This window comes from Gigantopelta aegis, chromosome 3, assembly GCF_016097555.1.
Source record: "Gigantopelta aegis isolate Gae_Host chromosome 3, Gae_host_genome, whole genome shotgun sequence".
Classification (NCBI taxonomy): domain Eukaryota; kingdom Metazoa; phylum Mollusca; class Gastropoda; order Neomphalida; family Peltospiridae; genus Gigantopelta; species Gigantopelta aegis.
In genome coordinates, this window is record NC_054701.1 from 84,593,622 (window position 1) to 84,616,605 (window position 22,984).

A 22,984-nucleotide genomic window follows, 5' to 3' on the forward strand; every position below is an offset into this window, starting at 1 on the left:
TTCATAAGTAATTCAGGTTACCAGAAGGTACCACGAGACTGGCACTCCGTTATCTACAAAATCAAGGGGTGATGCCCGATGTGCAGTCGGTGTGGGATCGATCCTCGTCGGTGGGGCCATTGGGCTATTTCTCGTTTCAGCTAGTGCACCACGACTGGTTATCAAAGGCTGTGGTATGCGCTATCATGTCTGTGGGATGTTGCATACAAAAGATGCCTTGCTACTAGTGGAAACAATTAATGGGTTTCCTCTCTAAGACTCTATGTCAAAATTACCAAATGTCTGACATCCAATAGCCAATGATTAATAAATCAATGTGCTCTAGTGGTGTCATTAAACAAAAACAAAACTAAACAACAAAATCATATTAAACAAAATTATGGACCTAAATTTGGATAATTTGTTTCTAAATGAAATATAGACATACATGTACAAGAATCAATATAAGGACACTGACGCAAATGAATAAAAAAACATATCAGTGTCTGTCAAGGAATTTTGTAATAATAATGGGAATTGTAAAGTCAATCTACACTATAAGCTTATTTCAATGCCTGTTATACAATTCATAAGTACACCTACTAAACAAAATATGCACAATGCAGTAATTGTTTTGAAGTTTTATTTTAACATGAAACTTTACAAGCAGTTACAGAACACATTTTGACATCTTTCATTCAGTAGCTCACTAGTACAAGCTTCACAAATTTCTAACATAAACAATAAACAATGCACAATCAATGAAAAATTTGCATTTAAAAAACTCCACCCAAAACAATCGATAATCAAATGTACACCATATTGCCATCTTTTTGTTAACACGATTCATGCAACAATCACTGAAACGATACAAACTTTGCAAGATTCTGCAAAAAGCAAAACATACTTTAGAAAGATAATACTTTTTAAAAAGTTAGTTCAATTACTTTTAGAATTCCATATGAAAAGAACCAGTTTTAATTAAATTTAACAATAACACTGACAATTATTTTGAACCAAAAAATTGTCCATTTATACATATGGCACATACATGTAAATGCAGAATAGTTGTGTAGATGTCATCCTAATTAATTTAAACACTTTGATTATATTACAAACAAATAATAAATAGACAAGCATGAATTCCACAAATGCTGTTACATCGTTTACTAGACATGGCCACTGCGATTATATTTCGGAGGGGGGGGGGGGGGGGGGGGGGGGGGAGAGAGAGAGAGAGAGAGAGAGAGAGAATTGGTGAACTGTTATAAAAAAAAAAAGGAAATCTAGAGGGGTTCAGGACATTCTTGAAATCCTAGGTTAAAATCTGTGCTATCTGACACATTTTGGAGGAAAGGATGATTAAAATGCGCGGAAACGCAATGTTCCATGAGAGGAAAACAGCTGATCCGAGGAAAATTATCACCCCTGATATTTTTAACAAAAACAACCACGTACAATATTTACGAGTATGTTGGGAAACAGCAAACAATATATTTTCAAGGATGACCCAGTTCTCAATCAAAATGTAGTTTTGTATTTTGCTCCAGGAATTTAATTTTAAAATCATCATTACTGAATCTTCACTCTTATTCTATGTTTGATGAAACTGCAATTGAAAATGAAAAAAAAAAAGAGAGAGAAAAAGAAAGAAAGAGAAAATGGAATGAATTATCACAACTTGCTCAAAACCAAATACTGAGTTTAAAATTTAAACAGAAGCAATAATATTTATCTCCCCTACCAGGGCAAGTTCAAAGGTCATAAGTTAAAGCTATACATAAAATTTAATCACATTGCAAAAAAACTACCATGGAAAACTAATTTTTGTATATCAAGGGCTGTAACGCTGTCAAAAATGGATAAATCACCATGAAAGTCAAACTTGATCTATAACAGTACATGATAAAGCTATATACAAAATTTGAACTCAGTATCTTGAGGCATAGTGCAAAAAAACATTGTGAAAACAATAAGTGGGACAGATAGATGGATGGACAGAAATAAAACTGTAGTCCCCTCCATTTGGACGGGTAGCAGACTAAAAAGTAATGTTAATATTTATCAAAAACAAAGAATGGTGTTAAAGTAACATTTTATGAAATGCCATTGCAGTTTTAAACAATTGTTATATATTTATAACACGTAGATGTATTTACACAGAATAAGTAATTTTGTGTGGAAAAATATGTTACACAAACAAAAAATGTGACACAAAACATGCTGTTTTCCAAGTGCTTAATGTATAAACAGTCTGTCACGGTCACAGGACTAAATACACACCAGCACATAACCCTTAAGTCTGTCATCACTATGTACACAACCATTCATCGCCAACAAAGTCATGCATGTTAAGATCTGTTTTAGTCACCACCCTACCCTCCACCCACCCCGTGAGCACTTATCTGACATGGCAGTTTTTATATAGAAACCAAGGCTGGAAAATGACAGAGCAAAAGAAAATTTCGCACACAGATTTCCATTTCCATTTCAAAACACTGCACATCTATTCAGATTAAGTAGTTAGCACAAACCAGGGCTAGCTCTGGCAGTTGCCAAATGGCAAATTTTATTTTAATTTGGTGAAATAATTTATTGAAAATAATGGTGGGTTTCTGTAGTTTTTTAAGTTTAATACATAATTTGGCGAGGTTTTTTTTTGCAGACCCAGAGCTAGCTCTGCCCACTATGTCGACATTAGGATGACCAATATGTTAAATAATCCTTTTGGTCCAGCTTAAACCATATAGATAGATATATATAGATATTATTTATTAATTTATTTTGTGCTGAAACCTAACTTTTTATTGAGTACGTTGCATTCAATCGTCCAATTTCAGATTTTAGATCACTCAAAACCCAGAATTAATTAAGCAGAGTCTTTTAAGTATTTCTGTCCATACTTGTATTCCAGACCCTATACCTCAGCCTCGATCTCCTGTGGTATGTTGCTTTGTGCACTTGATTCCATATTTTTAACAATCAGAAAAGCTAAAATGAGAAGAACCACAAAGATGGAGACTTTAACCACGAGAGGTATTCCCTTCTTCTTCACTGGAGAGGTAGCAGCTGGCATTGGTCTGTTAAAAAAAATAAAAAATATATATATATATAATGCGGTAATAGATCGAAGACACATGTTCAAGATTGATGAAAATTCCATAAACCAATAGAAATTACTGCAGCATATGATAGCCATTTACAAATAAAGCTGAAATGATCTTTACAAGCTGGTAAAAACACCTCAAATATGTAATTTTTCACAGCTTTTCAGATCAAATGAAATCACCCTACTTCAAAATATTCTTCTAGATTTAAACATATCAAAGAAATGTGACGAAAAAAGGAAGAAAACTCCAACAATAACCATAAACCCATGGGATATGTAAGACAAAAAAAAAACCCACCATATAATTTTTAAAATGTATGTACTGTCACTATATATGAGCAGCACAATATTCAACTGAAGTGAAATGCATGATGTGACAGAAAGATTGTATTGAAAAATATGCCTTTAAATTAAAATACGGGAATTCTGTAGAGTGGTCTTGACGATAATCCTCATTTTCATGTGTGTACAAATAATATTAGGGCCTAATCTTGCTGGCAAAATGAACATTTTCATTGCCGAAAGTCGGCCCAAGTCACCAAGTTATTAGCAGTAGTGAGAATGAATGAATGAATGAATGAATGTTTAACGACACCCCAGCACGAAAAATACATCGGCTATTGGGTGTCAAACTATGGTAATGCAAATAAATAAAGTGATGATCAACATCAATATAAAAATTCAAGGTTTAAACAAAAACAGTGTAAAGAACTGTGCAAAAATACAAATACAAATATCACAGAATTTTACGGACACCGAAATTTACTCTAAACTTCAATTTGTGCTGTATTGGCCATTCTCAAAGTGAATGTTACACCCCTGCACCACGGTGAGGTTACAGCACACGCAGGGGCAGTAGTGAGAAGTCGAAGTGGCCGTAAGATTTTGTATTTTTCCAAAACCAAATAACAAAACAGTCGTCAAGACTTGTTTAGTGTCATAGCTCACTTGTCACCTTGTTGCCCCATGTTTTAACTTTGGCGCAAGACTGTACATCGACGAATGTCTCGTAGTTTGCTGTGACCAGTCGAGCGTTGTTAATCCTCGGCTACATTCATTTCAGTAATGCCAGAACATATCATACTAATTATTACTTTCATTTTAACATAATGACACATTATCAACTACAGTGGACTCTGTCTAAACCGGACTCACTTCGTACGTCGAAACAGTCCGGTTTACATAGAGGACCAGTTTAGACAGAGTTCATCCAGAGTTATGGTTCTTGAATGATCGACAACTTTTTTATTGATTTAATACACATCAAATAGCACGCAGAGTTTGTTGTTTTAACAAGTGTCACATTGACTGAATGAACTATATCGAATAAACAAACATTTTATTTAGTTAAATAGCAAGTGTGGAATCAGTTAGGTATCAACACACACACTTATATTAATTATTTGATAATAAATTTGACCATTTTACCAACAATGAAAATAAATACATTTGGGAATATGAATTATAATTTGTTTTCAAAAGAAGGTGTGGTCTATAAATTAGCTGATTGTAAAGAAGTGATTGGAAGTAATGGTTGTAAATACACATACCGGTAGCCAAAAGTTAAAGTGACATTATTATTTTCTTGTGGAAGTTATGACAATAAAGGACAACCCGTTTCGTTTGATCACTCGTGAAAGTGATGACAATAGTGGACAACCCGTTCAGTTTGTACACCCATGAAAGTGATGACAATAGTGGATAGCCCTTCAGTTTGTTCACTTGTGAAAGTGATAACAGAGGACAGCCCGTTCAATTTGTACACCCATGAAAGTGATGACAATAGTGGATAGCCCTTCAGTTTGTTCCTTTGTGAAAAGTGATGACAATAGTGGACAGCCCATTCGGAGTGATGACAATAGTGGACAGCCCTTTACCTGCGAGGCACTGGTCGGAGATTGCTGGCCGGGTCGCCAGCGGCCTCGTATCTCGGAATACGTCCTGGTGATGGCTCCTCCCGCTCCAGCCGTCTCCGGGGTTCTGAATAGGCCGACCTGCAATACAAGTGAGTAACCTATAGTCCGAGTAACCTATAGTCTGTCCCACAGGGAACACCTTTGTTCATACTATGGAATTTACTACAACTTATTATTTCTGAGCAGACTGTTTTCTAAACTGCACACAAAAATAGTATTTTTTTATTATTTCAAAACAGTTACTTTTATTCTTACATCAAACTAAACTGAAATTATTTACAAAAAAAATGTTTTTGTAGGAGGATGGGATAGGTTCAATACACTGAAAATTTTGTTTTCAAAATCTTGATTAAGGACATTTCTAGTCAATTGAATACTGATTAGCAACTACTGTTTAATGAAACTTGCATAGCGAATGGCAACGCGATACTGAACAAAATGTTCCCTGCAGTGCAGTTCGAACACTGGTGTGTGCTATAACAAAGGGATGAATGCTTAACAATACCTCAGCATGAAAAAGTACTTTAATGAAGACAACAGCACTATATGGATTCCCTATAACCTTCTGATCAAATATAAAATGCCTATACTTGTTTTGTATATTCGGCATATAAAGAAGTCAAAACTTCGTTTTGTTTAACAACGTCACTAGAGAACATTGATTGATCAGGTATTAGATGTCAAACATTCGGTAATTTTGATAGAAACCCACTACATTTTTTCCATTAGTAGCAAGAGATCTTTTATATGTACCATCCCATAGATAGAACAGCACATACTATGATGTTTCATATACTGATTGTGGTGTACTGGCTGGAACAAGAAATAGCCCAATGGGTCCACCGACGGGGATTGATCCTACAACGTCCTTACCACTGGGCTATGTCCCACCAACGTCAAATTTAAAATGCCTATACTTGCTTTGCACATTCGATATATAAACTAAAGGGACAGAACATATGAGAGAGAGAGAGAGAGAGAGAGAGAGAGAGAGAGAGAGAGAGAGAGAGAGAGAGAGAGAGAGAGAGCGAGCTCACCCAAATAGTGTCTTCTGCTGCCGTACTGGATTTTGTGTTGACCTGAATAACAAGAAAGTCAAAAACACTTCAAACAATCAACGATATCAAATCCAGAATTATAGGATGTGATATACATGTCTGTATGTATGTCCGTCCATCCATCTGTCTGTACCGGCCTCGGTGGCGTCGGGGTAGGTCATCGGTCTACAGGCTGGTAGGTACTGGGTTCGGATCCCAGTCGAGGCATGGGATTTTTAATCCAGATACCGACTCCAAACCCTCAGTGAGTGCTCCGCAAGGCTCAATGGGTAGGTGTAAACCACTTGCACCAACCAGTGATCCATAACTGGTTCAACAAAGGCTATGGTTTGTGCTATCCTGCCTGTGGGAAGCGCAAATAAAAGATCCCTTGCTGCTAATCGGAAGAGTAGTGGCGACAGTGGGTTTCCTCTAAAAATCTGTGTGGTCCATCCAAAATAGGTCGTAGTGACCTAGCTATCATATGCAAAACTCACATCCCTAGTTGTAGTTGCATCCAACGGATTGATGATCCTATGTGAATTGATACGGAAGATACGGTCCAGACAAGAATTTCCTTTAATATGAGGTAAAGTGCAAAAAATAGGTCACTGTGAGCTAATTATAGCACGTGAGATATAACCACCACAAATTGTACTTGCAAGCAAGGTTTGATGGCCTGGACAAGGATTTTCTTCAATGTGCAGTAATGTGTGAAAAGTAGGTTGTAGTGACCTAGTTATGGGATGCAACACACCACCATCCCAAGTTATACTTGCATGCAAGGTTTGATGATCCTATATGAATCAATAAGATATGCTCCAGAAACAAAAAAGTTTGTGGATGAACTCCATACCATAATATGATAAAAAAAAAACAGGAGATAGAGTAGGACAGCTTTGTCTATGAAATATTCAATATGTCATTCTGTCTTAATAAACATACCAACTCCAATTAAATATGACAAAACATAAATGTTTGCTACATACCTTGTATATACCGTCTCTATGATATCTAAAAAAGAAGAAGAGAATTTTTTTAAATACATTTTAAAAATAAAATACATGTATTTATCACATATGATGAAGACACTGGTCCATATCAAAGATATGATCAATCACTAAAAGTAATGTTGACTGGTACTTTTGTATTTGCAACAACCCATCTCACAAAACATTGTCAGTTAAAAAACCACATGGATGTTTTTATATTTCATGCGAATCCAATGAAGTTGCTGCTCTTTATGTTAAATACACTGCTTATAAATATTTGTGCAGCAGAGTCATTCAGACAATGTTCATCATTTGGTTAAAAGGGTAGTTTCATTGAAAAATAAAGAAAAAAATATATATAACACATACATGACATGTACATGTATGTTAAAAAAAAAAAAATCAGCTCCTTTCATTATTTCAATAGTTTTGATTTATTTTCAGCTTTAAGACTGTCGTCATGTACAGTAAAGTTTGTTTTATTTAATGACGCCACTAGAGCACATTGATTTTTTATGTTATCATCGGCTATTGGACGTCAAACATATGGTAATTCTGACACTGTTTTTTTTTAGAGGAAACCTGCTGTTGCCACATAGGCTACTCTTTTACGACAGGCAGCAAGGGATCTTTTTATTTGTCCTTCCCACAGGCAGGGTAGCACAAACCATGGCCTTTGTTGAACCAGTTATGAATCACTGGTTGGTGCAAGTGGTTTACACCTACCCATTGAGCCTTGCTGAGCACTCACTCAGGGTTTGGAGTCGGTATCTGGATTAAAAATCCCATGCCTCGACTGGGATCCGAACCCAGTACCTACCAGCCTGTAGACCGATGTCCTAACCATGACGACACCGAGGCCAGTCGATATCTACAGATACTAAACACTGTATTAGATTATTCTGTTGTTAATGTCTCTAATAGTTGGAGGACCCATCTTATAGGATGTGTATCAGGGCTCACACTGAAAAGTATATTGATTTTGCCGATTTTCACATCCTCACTGGAAAGAATTTTGGTTTTGTCAATTTTCACTTAAGTACAGTATTTCCCCCAAAAAATTTCAATAGTGGCTGATTGAAAGACAATTTTATTAACTCATTCATCCAGCTTTACAACCAGAAAACATCATCACTGACCCAAGTTTTAATTCACCACGGCACTTTTTTTTGTTTTTACCTTGGACCATATTCAGGTTTTTTCAATGACATTTCATTTGCCGTGAACATTTTCTTAATTGCAGGGTTTGCTTTCAACAAACATTTTTTCAACCTTAAATTGTAAGAAAATTTAACTAATGTTACATTCTCTTGATTTGTGTAATATTTTAGGGGATATCTTACACAAAAAACTTTCACAGCAGAACTTAATTAGTATATTAAAAAACTATTTTTTAAACCCTACCAATAGTAGCATCATGATCCATGACATCATTGTTTATGATGCTTTCACAAAGTTTATTTTCACTTTTAATCGATGACGAGTATCCTTTACAAATCTTCAGTTTTCATTAAATAATAATGTCCAACATGTTTAGAAAGAAACATTTTATAAATAGCAAGAAATCGAACCCCTGTGCAAGTTACATCATCAATAACGTTTACACAAATTTAGACCAGATTTTTTAGGTTCTTTTCAATATTGCGATAACAATTTAAATATGAATACAAAGTCAACAAAATACACTGGATGTGTTCGATTGTCATTCTACAGTGTCCTAGTGTTCACTGAATCAAGATAGATAACTCCTGTGTTTACGAGGACCGGTCGCATCTCGACTAGTTAAGAATATGTTTTTATGTTAGTTTTGCACATCTCGACTAGTCGAGAATGGGAGGGAAAGAGTTAACCAAATACTAAATGTTGTAGCCCCTCTGTATGGATACAGTGGAACCTCGTTAGTCCGGACAGTATGGTTATTGAAAAAAAGTCCGGATTAATGAATTTCCGGATTACTGAAATGTATGTGATGAGTAACCTCCCTTGATCACAAACAAAATAAAAACGAAAATAAAAATGAAAAACCTTTAAAAAAATTTGGTCAGAATTATATACATGTGCCGTACAGCAAACGTCATTTACATCAATGGTTCACAAAGTACTCTGTGATAGCTGGTTGTCCGATTGAACAGTTTGGTGCAAACAAGTTTTGCATTGTGTTATACGCATTTAACAAGTCACGTAACTCGGACAGTGGTATGGCATCGTCTTCATCATCGTGTGCTTCAGTCTCCGAACTAGGTAGAATGTTAACATGCCGGTAACAGTTGCAGATCATTGCACATGTCACCTCACCCCATGAATCTTAACGCCTGTCGTAAACTGAGCACTTGCGGTTCGCCATCTTCAACACATCTGAGAAACAGCGTAACTAAATACCATTGGTAGTGTGTCTTGAATGCTCGAATAATTCCCGCATCCATTGGCTGTATGTGTGCTGTGGTATTTGGTGGTAGAAAATGGACTTTAACATTACCCAATGCCACATTCCCACAAGCGTGGCTGGCCGTGTTGTCAATGAGAAGAATAACTTTGCGACCACGTGATTTCATGGGCAGTAATTTCATGACGTTTTCTTTTGGGGGGGGGGGGGTTGACTCGACATAGTGATTGACAGCGAATTGTGTCATAATTGGCGTACATTTGTTTTTATGTTCGGACCTGCTGACCACTTGTGCTCAGAATTGTATTAACTAACGAATCGAACATTTATTATAGATCAAGGAAATTATATTTTAAAAAAAACAACAAACACTTGTGAACATTTGTGCTCTATACGACTAACACTAAATAAACACAGGTGAATGGTTAAATAAACTGCGGTGTGAAACCCTGTGCAGCCATTTTATCTCTGTCAATTCTTTGAGCGTTAATTGGCGGATTAGTTTTATGTTCAATCAGTTCAAACCGGTCAAACGAAGCAATTTGCCGTTACTTTTTACATTTGGTTCAGAATTATAACCGTCCGGTTCCGCAAGTTGAATATCTGGATTAATGAATAACTTTACTGAGTGGTTGTTTCGTTTTGAGAAAAAAAATGTCCATAAGGTGAGGATTCCGGAAAACTGGAATCCAGGCTAATGAGGTTCCACTGTATTAGCAAAAGGCTAATTAGGCAATGGACAAGGAGAGCACTGGTGTATGTATGTAACATTTATAATCCACTTGAGAACATACAATTTTGTTCTTTTCGGTCAACATTCTTCACTAAGGGTGGGTATAGGTATCATTGTTTGGTTAAAATACAGAAACTGTGACCAATATTTGTTTTTTTTACAAAGTACATATATCAAAATTGATTTTTTTTTTTTTTAAAACTCTTCATTATATTATATTATAATTTATATTTTTATGTCAATCCGAACTGACATTAGGGACAAAAAACACACTGAGCTGGAACAGGGTGTAAGTCTTATAGTATCACCTTCATCAGACTCTTCGTCATCGTCAACTGGCTCGTACTTGCTGGGGCTCTCAAACTCCACCCCTGACAACAGCTTCATCAACTTCTTCTCATACACGCTGCGAGTCGTCACTGGAAAATCATTTACATACATGTACACTGCACCAATACAGATGGGACTGGCAAGCAAATCTCAAGCCCCGGGGTTTCAAATTTTATGACAAAACACCTTTTTGGTTCAGAAAGAAATGTTTTATTTAACGATACACTCAACACATTTTATTTACGGTTATATGGCATCAGACACATTGTTAAGGACCATACAGATATTGAAAGAGGAAACCCGCTGTCGCCACTTCATGAGCTACTCTTTTCGATTAGCGGCAAGAGATCTTTTATATGCACCATCCCACAGACAGGGTAGTACATACCTTGGCCTTGGATATACCAGTTGTGGTGCACTGGCTGGAACAAGAAAGTGCAATGGGGCCACCGACGGGGATCGATCTCACACCGACCGTGCGCTGTACCACTGGGCTACATCTCGCCCCTTTTTGGTTCCGTGTCCTGTAATCATCGGTATGCACTGTAAACTACTTTTTGGTAACCATGGTAATGGTGGATCGTAATACATGATAATGGGTAACAGACTTTCGGTTTCATGATTGTGCCAGTATGCCACTGGAATCAATTGTTTCCGTGAATTCCTGAGGCTTGAAATCGCCAAACATTTTAACTATTATAAAGACATTATAAACCTTAAATAACCGGGAAGTCAGTTCATGCATGTTTTACTTACAGGTAAGTAATTGCTCGGTTACACTACCTACATTGGCATAACCAGTAACACACTTGGTCTATGGTCCTATGCTACACTGATCGTTCAAATGTATCGATTAATGAACTGATTTTCAATCTGACTTCAGGATGTGCTCTTAATGTTAAAATGTAATGATACACCATGTAACTGATTTATTTATTTCAACTTATTTTCGTGCTTAAAATATATCCAATTAAGGTTCAAGCACGCTTATCCTGGGCACACATCTTAGGTATCTAGACTGTCTGTCCAGGACAGTGGGTAAGCTGTTAGTTGGTTAGTGGTCAGTGAAAGAGAAGAGGGTGTAGTGACCCACTGAGCCCTTAAGAACTCGCTCTGGGATGGAGCCGGTACGGGCTGCGAACCCTGTACCTACCTTTCTGTAGTCTGATGGCTTAACCACAGCACCACCGAGGCTGGTATGTTACCAATGAGGCAGTTTGCATGATTAAACCAACATGCAAACAGAACATTATCCTAACTGGCTACAGAAAACAAAATGGATTACTTTAAAAAAAACAATTTTTTAGACATAACCCATAAATATATATTTTTTAATTTTACATTTTCAGACCTGAAATACTAGCTTAAATTATGACTGTACTTACCAGTAATTGGTCCCACGTCCACTCCATAATCCCTCAGCTTTTCTACTAACTCTTTGTTCGAGAAGTTTGAAATTTCCCTAGGAAGGGGAGGCATCGTTATACTGGTCCTTGTGGCTTCTTCCTGCTAGATTAACCTGAAATACAACAGTACATTGAAGGGTGGTGGAGGGGTGAAGAAGGTGGGACCAGCCCGCACTAGCAGGTGCAAGGAAGCATAGGAAGCCTGACCGTGGTCGGTAACAGGTGGGGTAATAATTGTGAGATAAAAAGGACTATATTTGTAATACAGTGAGATGACATCACAAAACTGTTATAGATAGCTGGGTTATAAATACACTCTGAACTTCACTTTCATTACATTTTATTCACATAGCCCAATATACGTATTATGATATAAACTGAACGATTGTAATAATAAAAATGTGTCGCCTGCATCAAGACGCTGAAATCAGCAACAGATATATTTAGCAAGAAGCTGAACTCTACAACAGCAACCATTGGTGGGGCTCGGGAAAAAAAAAGAAGTTTGTTTTTGTTTAATGACACCACTAGAGCACATTGGTTTCTTAATCATCGGCTGTTGGGTGTCAAACATTTAATAATTTAAGAGATACACTACAAATATTTAGTGCCAGTGATTTTGGTTCAAATGTGTAACGCGTTTGATTTGAGCACATGTTGGAATTGATTCGGGTTTACCTGAACCGTAACACTGAGAAGATCGGTTAACACAACAATCCGAATCGAGTCTCGTGATTGTGTCAAACACATTTCTTCAGTAGTCATACTCAATATAATAATCAGGGGAAACGAAATTTTAGTTCCGTAATTTTACCGACACAGAACCAGAAACGACTGTGACCGTGAAATCTGAAGGCCTGTATTTGGATGGGATGCAGATGATTCATCCTCTGGACGTTTCATCCACAGATGATTCATCCATTAAAAATTCATCCATTGTTGAACTCGAGACGATTCGTCCACAACCAAAAATTGTTCTTGGATTGTCCACTATAATTTTTTTTTTTATTAGTTATTTACTGTATATTATGTCCACGGACTAAATAAATATACGGACACTTTTTATTTTAGTGGAATATCATCACAGAGAATTGCCAGAGAAGTGCAAATTGTAACTTAACCTAACAGCTTTGCCATTCCTATATCTCTGACATCGCCAGTGGCTTTGCCCGCTGCAGAAGGGGGGGTTACCAAGTATGATGGGGACAGTTTGATAGTCTATTATAGTTATGATATTGTAATTATACTAGGGAATGGGACAATTAAAGTAAATTTATTATTATTGTATTTACAAATTTATTATGATGCTATTTTTTAACAAGCTCTCAAAATTAATAATAATTATAATATAGTATAATATAGTATAATATATATATAGTTTGTGGACAGTATAGCTGATCATTCAAGAGTAACAACATATCAATAAAGTACTATAATGGACAGACAGACAATTTAACAAATTAATAATGCCACTAAAATTTAGTTTGTTTCATATACTAGTAGTTTACCACAAAACGAAAATAATTAACCATTTCAATGACTAAGAAATAACATTTTAGATTTATTGGTCTAAATGTTGTAATCGAGTGGACAAATTGTCTGAGGCTGAGTGGTCGAATTGTACATGGACGAATTAGAGGACAAACCGTCTGGAAAGCATTTGGACAGGGATAATCACTCTCTCTCAATCACAGACAACTCCACTGTAAACAATTTATATTTCTGCCGACCACGGCGTAAGGCAAAGATTCCCACTCTTATTCAATAATAATCCTATGTTTAACTTTTACATTATCATTTTTCAGTTCACAAATAACAATTATTTCAGGCCTCTGAAAATTAAAAATCTATGTGACCCATTTATCGGTTACCAGAAACAAAGTAACCCATTTCGTTTTTGTGTAACCCGTTATATGATAATATCCAAGTAAATGGTGCTCCAAATTTGTTTGTTTTTAAATAGCTTTGGTTATTTCTAATTGTATTTTTTATCTAAATATTTTTAAAATATTTATTCAAATATAATACTCACTATACATATTGTAGTAATAGCCTATTTTTAATGTAAAACTGTATTAATCTACATCTTAGTTTACGTTTTCAAATTTTAGCGCCCTTATTTGCTTGCATGGAAAAACGATTGATGTGTGACCTCACATTGTTCCTGACGTCACTCACTAATACGTAAAAATAAACATGCACATGCAGACAACACTTCGATATATATTTTGGGCATGATCGCCATAAATTACGAAAACTACCAATGTTTTAATTGGCATACGGGTCATGTGATTTTGACCTATTTTGGTTCCTGTGTAGAAAAAAGAATTTTTAAGGTAAACTGTAGCAAATAATTGGATATACTTCAAATTTCTTAGCTATTTGACTGTCTACACATCTTATTGTGAGACTTGGAACGTAAACAAATGGTAGGTGGTGTATTGCTTTAAAAAGGGGTAAAACCCCAAATGGCACAACTTAATAGAGACAACGACTCAACAGGGTAAGAGTATAACATTTGTATTTAAAGTCAAACATAGGATTATTGTGGTTGTAAAGCGGAAATTATTTTTTTAAACATTTTCACACGTAGTGTGCAACTATAGACCAATTGCCATAAATCTATCATTATTTGATGACTTATAGTTTGCGAGAAATTGAACTCAAGTTTCTAAACAAATAAAATGTTGCCGGAATTTCAGAAAAGTATTTTTATTTAACTAGAGACCGCACCGGAAGACTGGTATTGCCACCCACTTCTGTTACACCATTGCCATATGCGATTTTTGAAAAACACATGTTCCATCAACGGGGTATAAAACATTTATGTTTAGTATTGCAAGAACACCAGTACTTGTAACAGGTATACAATACATTTATAAAACTTTATACCAAACATAGAACTGATGTTACTTGCCACTTTACGTTTTATTCAGTGGCAAAGTGAAAAAGTAATGATACCACATTTAATTATTAAAAAATAGTGTTGTTGTCTTTATTGCAAGTATTTATTTTTGTGAGGTAATTATATTTAATTTACTACTCATGCAGTACATGACAAAATTTAGATGTTTTGATTTATTGTAAGGTTGCAAAGTTTAAAATGGGCAGCTAGAGTATACCCATAGTGTACCATCGACGTCCCAAACTGCGTTCACCTAACGATAAAAACACGAACACGATATTTACAGAAATACTATTCTACAAAATAGATTGGAATCAATTAACGTAAAAAATCAACAATGTGGATGTAAAACAAATCCATTCTAGTAAACAAAAATGAAACACCCTCTGGTAAACAGGAGAGAGTGCAACATTTCTAACTGCATTCAGGCGCATGCGTTTGTGAAAAGTATCTTAACGAGCATGTGCGGTTCATCATTTTCCATTTTTAACACCACTATATGAAAAAATATATGTTCCTTAACTATGCACAGTTGACAAACACTTAGTTTAATATATGTTTTAAAGGAAACATTCAATTTGTCAAGCATTCTGGTCCGGTCCGTGTTTTATCAACACACATGGCTAACATTTGATGTCAATATTGATAGGCATTACATTTATACCAGTGAATAGTTAGTAAAATATAATTTTTTTAATGAACTGATTCATAATTAACACAATTTATACAGTCAAAAGGGTCATTCCACACCAAAACAACTAAATTCCAGAAATCGTCCCGGGTGACCATCTCTGATTTTGATGAAATTTCACCCATTTGTGCATCTATATAAATGATGGATGCATGCAAACTTTTAAGTCCAAATGCTAAGTAGTTTTGAAATTATGACTGGTCAAATGCAGGGCCGTTTGACCCATTTTTTGCACTCGCAACTGTGTCAAGTGATTTCGGACGATTTTTGGATGCTAGTAACTTTTTTTATAATTGTACGTATACAGGCAAAACATAGTCATTCCAAGATACTGTGATCCCGTTCCTATATGCGAAGTTTCGTGAAAATCGGATGAGAAATCATAGTTTTAGATCTCAATTTTAGTGTAGTAATGTTAACAATAGCTGATAAAGAGTACATTATATATATATATATTCAGAAATGAATTTCAAGTTATTTTAATTTAATTACAACTTAACATTTCATTGATTTTAGTGTGAACTTTTTTAAGGTTAACAAATGTACAGCCCTAAAAATGATGTCGATAGAGTAGTGACATTGTATGCAAAACAACTCAAAAAAGTTTATTTACCTATCAAGGAGTTGAGCTACGAAGTTTAAATTTGGTACATATATACCTGTAGGTATATACTTCAAATCAAATAACAGTTTGTATCTGTGGTAAATAATCAGGTAGTAATAGTTTCCCAAAATATAAAAAATATCATTTCCGAATGATAAAAAACTAAACTTTAGGGGTCTCCAGGTCAGAAACTATGATAGATCTGTACAAAATGAGTATAATTATAGATTCTCCAGGTATGAATATAGCAAATTGCAGCTTGATATCTTTATAATGAATTAAGTTATTAGCATTCAAAAGGTGCCTGAAATCACATGACAGTTGCAAATGTCAAAAATAGGACAAAAGGCTCTGCATTTGATCAACCATAATTTTAAAACTAATTACAATTTGGCCCTAAAATTGTGCATGCTTCCATTATTTATATGGAAGTATAAATGGGTGAAATTTGATAAAATATGGAGATGGTGACCCGGGATCCTCTGGTTGAGTTGCAATCACGATTTAATAAAATCAGGCATACACATATGTGCTTTATTTAAGAGCCTCAAAACGTACAACATATTTTAATAAATTAATATATTAAGTACAAATTACAATACCTTTGGTAACCTTTCCAGGATTAGATGTTTGAAGATGACACATTTTTACATTTGAAAGCTATTTTTATCCTGGCACATCGAAAATGCAGAATCAAAAAATATTGCGGAATGAGAATTATTCGTATCAAGCATCAAGAAATATTGTGGAACTGAATGGAATTGATTATTTATTTTGTTATTTTTGTTTCTATATATGTGCTTTGTGTGAGTTGCATTATATGCATTATTAATATTATCACATTAAAGTTTTGGGGTGTATTATTCTTTTTCATTATTAAAAAAATAATGATTATCAGTACAGGTCATTACTTATTTTAAGGCCTTCATTTATTTACTTTTTTAAAAATTATTATTTCCTTTAGTTAGTTTTTTTTTAATATTATTATTACAGGCCGTTGTTTACATGTGTTTCAAAGGTTTTTCTCTCTTATTTTTTTCTTTAAAAAAATCTTAGTTTAATTATCATTGCAGGTTATTAGTTATTTTAAGGGTTTTATTTAATTATTTATTATTCATTTTTATTCTTCTTTTTTGTTTTATTTTTTGTTAGCTATAATTACTGGTTATTAGTTATTTTAGGGTTTTTATTCAATTTTAAAAAATATATATATTATAAATTTCTTATAATTAACCTGCACAACCCCCAACCCCACAACCTAAAAAATCATTGATTATAATAGTTTCATTAATCTTTCATAATATTTATATTAATCTTTTATAGCAAGTTCTGGGAAAAGACACACAAAGAAATGGGGAAACAGACAATATGAAAGTTAAACTGGCCGTTGAAAATATTTTATACATGTAAATCTAAAATGTTATAATGATTTTCACTGACACATTCAAGTCTGAAAACAGTAACATCAGATGCCTCATAGCGACAGTTGCCCTAGGCATGGGCCTCGATATACCTGACCAGGGCAGCTTCTAGAATTTTTATAAAATCCACTAGCCATGGGATCGGTGATTTTTTTAATTTACTAGCCACAATTAAAAATTCATTAGCCCTACTTTACAAGTTAATACAATTTTACTAAATAATAATAATAATCAGATATGTCACCTAAAGAGTGATAAAGCTTAAAAACACTAACATTGGGGGTTTGGGGTTGGGGGAATGATATTCATATTTACAAAATAGACTTAACTGCAACATTTGACAAATTGTTTTCACTAGCCGTCGGGCATGGCAATAGTAGTTATTTACTAGCCCCACTTTAAATATTACTAGCCATGGTAGTTGGGCTACCATAATCTAGAAGCCCTGTAGACATTGTCGTCCATGTTGGTGCCCCAAAATCGGTGTTGTCATACTAGTAGGAAGTTGGCAGATGTGCACGAGATGGAAGGAGAGGTTATGCCATGACCGTATGACCATTTTACTCTGTCCTTAAAAACCACAGAAAAAGATTTGGCAGAGCTTGTTCGGAATGCAAATCATGTTTGTATTCGTACAAATGTGATGAATAAATTTGAAGGTATCACCAGTGATGCTGGTGGTAATACACAATGTGGACAATGTGATACAAATGCTATTTGCAAATGTGCTAGATACAAATGTTGTTCTACCTGCATTGCTAAAAAATAAAATTTGGAATTTCTAAATTTGTAAATTATATTATGGATACGTGGTAGTAAACATCACCTGTGATATGTGTCTTGCACTTTTCAATAATAGATGTGGAAAATGTTAAGAGTTGCTACCATAGCCTCGCAACCATGTGAAGTTGTATTGCACTGATGTATTTCATCCATACTGTTGATGACAACTGCTGTTAGTGATAATTTATTCCTACTTACCTAATTTAACATTAACTGTGTTGTTGAGGATTGCCTCTCAACCATATGAACATTTATTGTAATAATTAATGTATAACTGTGACTTGGTGACAACTGCTGCTTGTGATAACTCCCTTGTACCTGTCTGCACATTGGCTAAACCGAAGTGTACTTTGATTCCTACTTAACCATTTGAACATTAACTGTGTTGTTGAATGTAATTAATTCATAAGTGTGACTTGGTGACAACTGCCTCGTACCAATGTGTGTTAAACACAGGTAAGCACACTACATTACGAATAATACACATTAACTACGAATAATGCACATTAACAAGAAAACAACAAGATCTCGAAACAAGCAAATGCATGATCTCTTGCCACCCCGTTTCATCCCTCTATGTGTGTCTCCCCCAACCCCCCTATGTGTTGTGGTATATGTGTGTGTGTGTAAAGGAAACATTTATAAATGAAAAAAGCATGTTTTTATTTAGTTAATAATTAAATTAATTTATTTATTATTATTATTAAATCAATAATTTTTTTATTATATTATTTATTTATTATAATTACTAACATTATGCAGTAATTTATTATTATATTATTATTTATTAAGTATTAATTAATTAATTTTTTTATTATATTATTTAGTTATTATTAATTAATTTATTATTTATTAATTGATTTTTTAAAAATATTATTCATTAATTAGTTTATTTATTATTATTATTATTAAACGTGATATTCCATTAAATATTGTGGAAGAAACTCGTGAACTCGAGACGAATAATAATAAAAATAATCCAATTCTGTCAACAGTTTTCAATCACATTTTAAATATGCTCATAATGGCCTGCGGGAATATTCAAGATTTTGTTCGTAACTGAAAATTGGATTAATCAATTTAATGTAGGATTACTATTTGGACAAAATGTCTATTTATACTAAAATGCAATCAGGAGGTTTTCTTTATACAGTATCCTCGTTTAATCGAAAACCGTACGACTTAGAGGAAATGGCTGGTGCGCATGCTCAGTCATGTCAGGCTATCAATTTAACGACATTAATGTTTACCGTGTTCAATTTAGAAATAAAATGTATAAAAAGGTAAGTACATACTCGCATGTTATCCCTGTTCCATAAAAAATCGCACCAGGTGGTAAGAAAACGTCATTTTAAAAGCATTATCGAAAACCGTACTATGACGTTATCAACTTAATGGCAACAACATAAAATCGGCTTTTCCCCGCGAAAACAGTAACATGACAGTCACGTGTCCTAAAAGCAGCTATCCGGAAATGATCCGTCATTACTTATTTGGCAGTGCTAGCAGACGTGTTTGGTTGTGTGGATTCCGTTGTGCACCTGTTGCTCTTTAGGGATGCATTTGTATAAGATTCCAGGGTGCAAATTAACAAAGGTCGACGACAGTCACTTTTCGCACCCTTGTTTTGGCTTCGTACACAGTAAATAAAACATATCCAACGGTAATTTTTTGAAATGATATATTTGACAAAAGGTACTTTTTATTTCTTTCATCTTTTGAAACTTAAAATTAATATTTTGTCCACAATTATGAAAAATAACAAAATACCAACCTGTAAACAACGTTTTGTGGACCAGTTTTTATTTTAATGTGGCGAAGCATTGTAATAATATAGCGAATTTTAAATTTGAATGACGTCAGTATTCCAATAACGTCACTTTGAATCGCCTTACAATAACCATACACTGGGTACATGACGTTTCCGGTTTACGAATGCTGGAAAAAATCCAATGCAAACTTGCTATTGAAAATATTTTGTTTGAACATTACTAATGCATCTGAATGTGTTTGAAGAAAATCTTGTGATTAAAAAATTGTACCTTTTAGTTTTACGAAATATGGATTTCAAGTGAAATTACGGTAAGATGTGCTATATTTATTGTGTACGAACCCAAAACAAGGGTGCGAAAAGTGACTGTCATCGACCTTAATAATACATTTCACTGTGCATAAAACTTACTCTTACCTTTTTTCCCCGCATTTTTAAGGAAATTTGTTTTACGTGCACGGCCTTAACAAGAAGTTCTTGTCGTATCAATGATTAAACATGTGCAGACATTACAAAATACGGTTTTTGATTTCGTACGGTTTTCGACAATTGGCAATAAGTGTTTATATGGTAACAGGTCGTTTCGCCCCTGTTACTAGATCGCCTGTGTCGTTTCGACCCGGGTCCATTCGTACTGTTAACCGAGTCGTTTCGCCCTTTTTTTATTCATTGCTTTATCATATATATCGGGATTTAAAAAAAAAAAAATACACACTGCCGTCAATAACCAGAGTTTGGTCTAATATGTGGATAATTTATACTAAAATTCGAGCAGATTGAAAGAAGTTGAAACATCTGCTGAAAATAAAACATTTCCTTTCTTTGTTTTTATTTGTTCCATCTTTTTTAATATATATTACACTGCCCTCACAACGTACACGTAAAATAGGCGAGTAGGTCTAGTCTGATTTCGCCCAGTTCCAGGTGACAGAAGGTAAACAGCTAGATTGCCAAAGACAGAAAGCAAACACATATAAAGATTTATTTAGCTTATTTATTAACTGGGGGAAAACAAACGAAAAACTCTGATAAATTCGGGCCTGAGCATAACCTAATGAATTTATTTTGTTTGTTTTGCAGGGGTTTTTGGGTTTTTAAAAAAAATTTTTTTTTATAGTATTTCGATCTCATTTAAATAACTAATGTGTATATATGAAGTATGGCGATCTCACCCCGTGTCGATCTCGCCCTGGCGAAGTCGCCCCGGGCGAGTTCGCCAGGACTTATTTTCATCGTTAGGCGAAGTTATCATACATATTAGACTTGCTAGAAGACATATATTACAACATATATTATAGTATATATCTACTGTCATTATCAGCATGTTTTTGTGCCAAAACTACAGGGTTATACCTCGTATACTACTAGTTTTGTGTTGGGACACGCTGTGGCGAGATCGCCATATTTACTTCCGTGTTGCATGTCTGTTTAGCGAAGTCGCCAGTACATTATAACTCAACAATATTCAAGTTACAAGCTGTTTTATGTTTACTTCATTAAGTAAATACATGTGCAGTAGTCACAAAATTGCACATTACACAATAAAAACAAAACAATAAATGAATGTTGTCTTGTTCATATATTTATTATACCAAATTGAACATCAAAGTGTGCACTTATGACAAATAGTTGCGTAGTAACGTGTGACAACTTCACCAACATAAAAATGCTACACTGAGAAAATCCTGGCGATCTCGCCACAGCCTGAAAAAGTGAAATAATAAGAAATGTAAACTTAATTTTTTTTACATTACATGATGAAACAAACCATAAATGTGTACTTTACGTGTATTTATTATAATAAACTGTAAACTGTAAACTTAAACAAGAAAAAACAAGATCGACACGGGGCGAGATCGCCAGGCTCCGTTGGAAAATCCTGGCGATCTCGCCCCGGCTTGCAAGTGAAATCGTCAGAAATGTAAACTACCAATGTATTACATTTTACAACAAGAAAATCAAAACATGACTACTGCACATGTATTTACTTAATGAAGTAAACATAAAACAGCTTGTAACTTGAATATTGTTGAGTAATAATGTACTGGCGACTTCGCTAAACAGACATGCAACACGGAAGTAAATATGGCGATCTCGCCACAGCGTGTCCCAACACAAAACTAGTAGTATAAGTGGTATAACCCTGTAGTTTTGGCACAAAAACATGCTGATAATGACAGTAGATATATACTATAATATATGTTGTAATATATGTCTTCTAGCAAGTCTAATATGTATGATAACTTCGCCTAACGATGAAAATAAGTCCTGGCGAAGTCGCCCCGGGCGAATTCGCCAGGGCGGGATCGACACGGGGCGAGATCGCCAGGCTCCGTATATATTCATGTTATTTAATAATTATAAACCCTGCTGTTAATAATCTGGGCGAATCGACTCACTTTTGTGGCAAAAGGACTCGGTACGAATAAGATTTAGAACGAACCAACCCTGGGTGAACTGGTCTACGGGCGAAACAACACAGGGTTCGAAATGGGTTTTACTACTTTTGGGCGAAACGACCCGGATTCGTTTATATTTGTTATTACATGTGATATTTCGCCACGAAATAATTAATTCCACGATTTTATCGATTCCGCCTGAAATCTGGGCGGAAAGTGCACGCTTGTGTCGGCCACAGAAGTTGTAAACATCGCAGGTCCAATAAATGTCAAAATGTCCCGTAGTCCCTAATTTTAATTTAACTTCGTAAATACTAAATGCGAGGGGGAAAATGGTGTTGTAATATACTGAAATGTCTCCACACTTCTTTACCTTTCAGGCTTTTGTAATTTTATGTAAGTCGCACAGGAAGTATTTATACACTTTTCTTTTAAGAAACGAAACTACCAGTGAAACAACAATTAAATTCGATACTCAGAAAATGAAATGGCGCCTATATTTGTCAACAAAATATTTATAATAAA

General features: G+C 34.8%; 1 protein-coding gene across 1 annotated transcript; it reads right to left on the reverse strand.

Moving 5' to 3' along the window:
• Positions 1 to 1,585: 1,585 nt before the first annotated feature.
• On the reverse strand, positions 1,586 to 22,970 carry LOC121369212 (emerin homolog 1-like). The gene is made up of 7 exons (XM_041494143.1): positions 22,833 to 22,970; positions 11,865 to 11,998; positions 10,458 to 10,568; positions 7,031 to 7,055; positions 6,042 to 6,083; positions 4,966 to 5,082; positions 1,586 to 3,059 (listed from the first exon to the last, which is right to left on the reverse strand). Exons 2-7 carry the CDS (start codon positions 11,956 to 11,958, stop codon positions 2,897 to 2,899), a joined length of 552 nt encoding a protein of 183 aa, XP_041350077.1. The 5' UTR covers positions 11,959 to 11,998; positions 22,833 to 22,970; the 3' UTR covers positions 1,586 to 2,896.
• Positions 22,971 to 22,984: the final 14 nt, after the last annotated feature.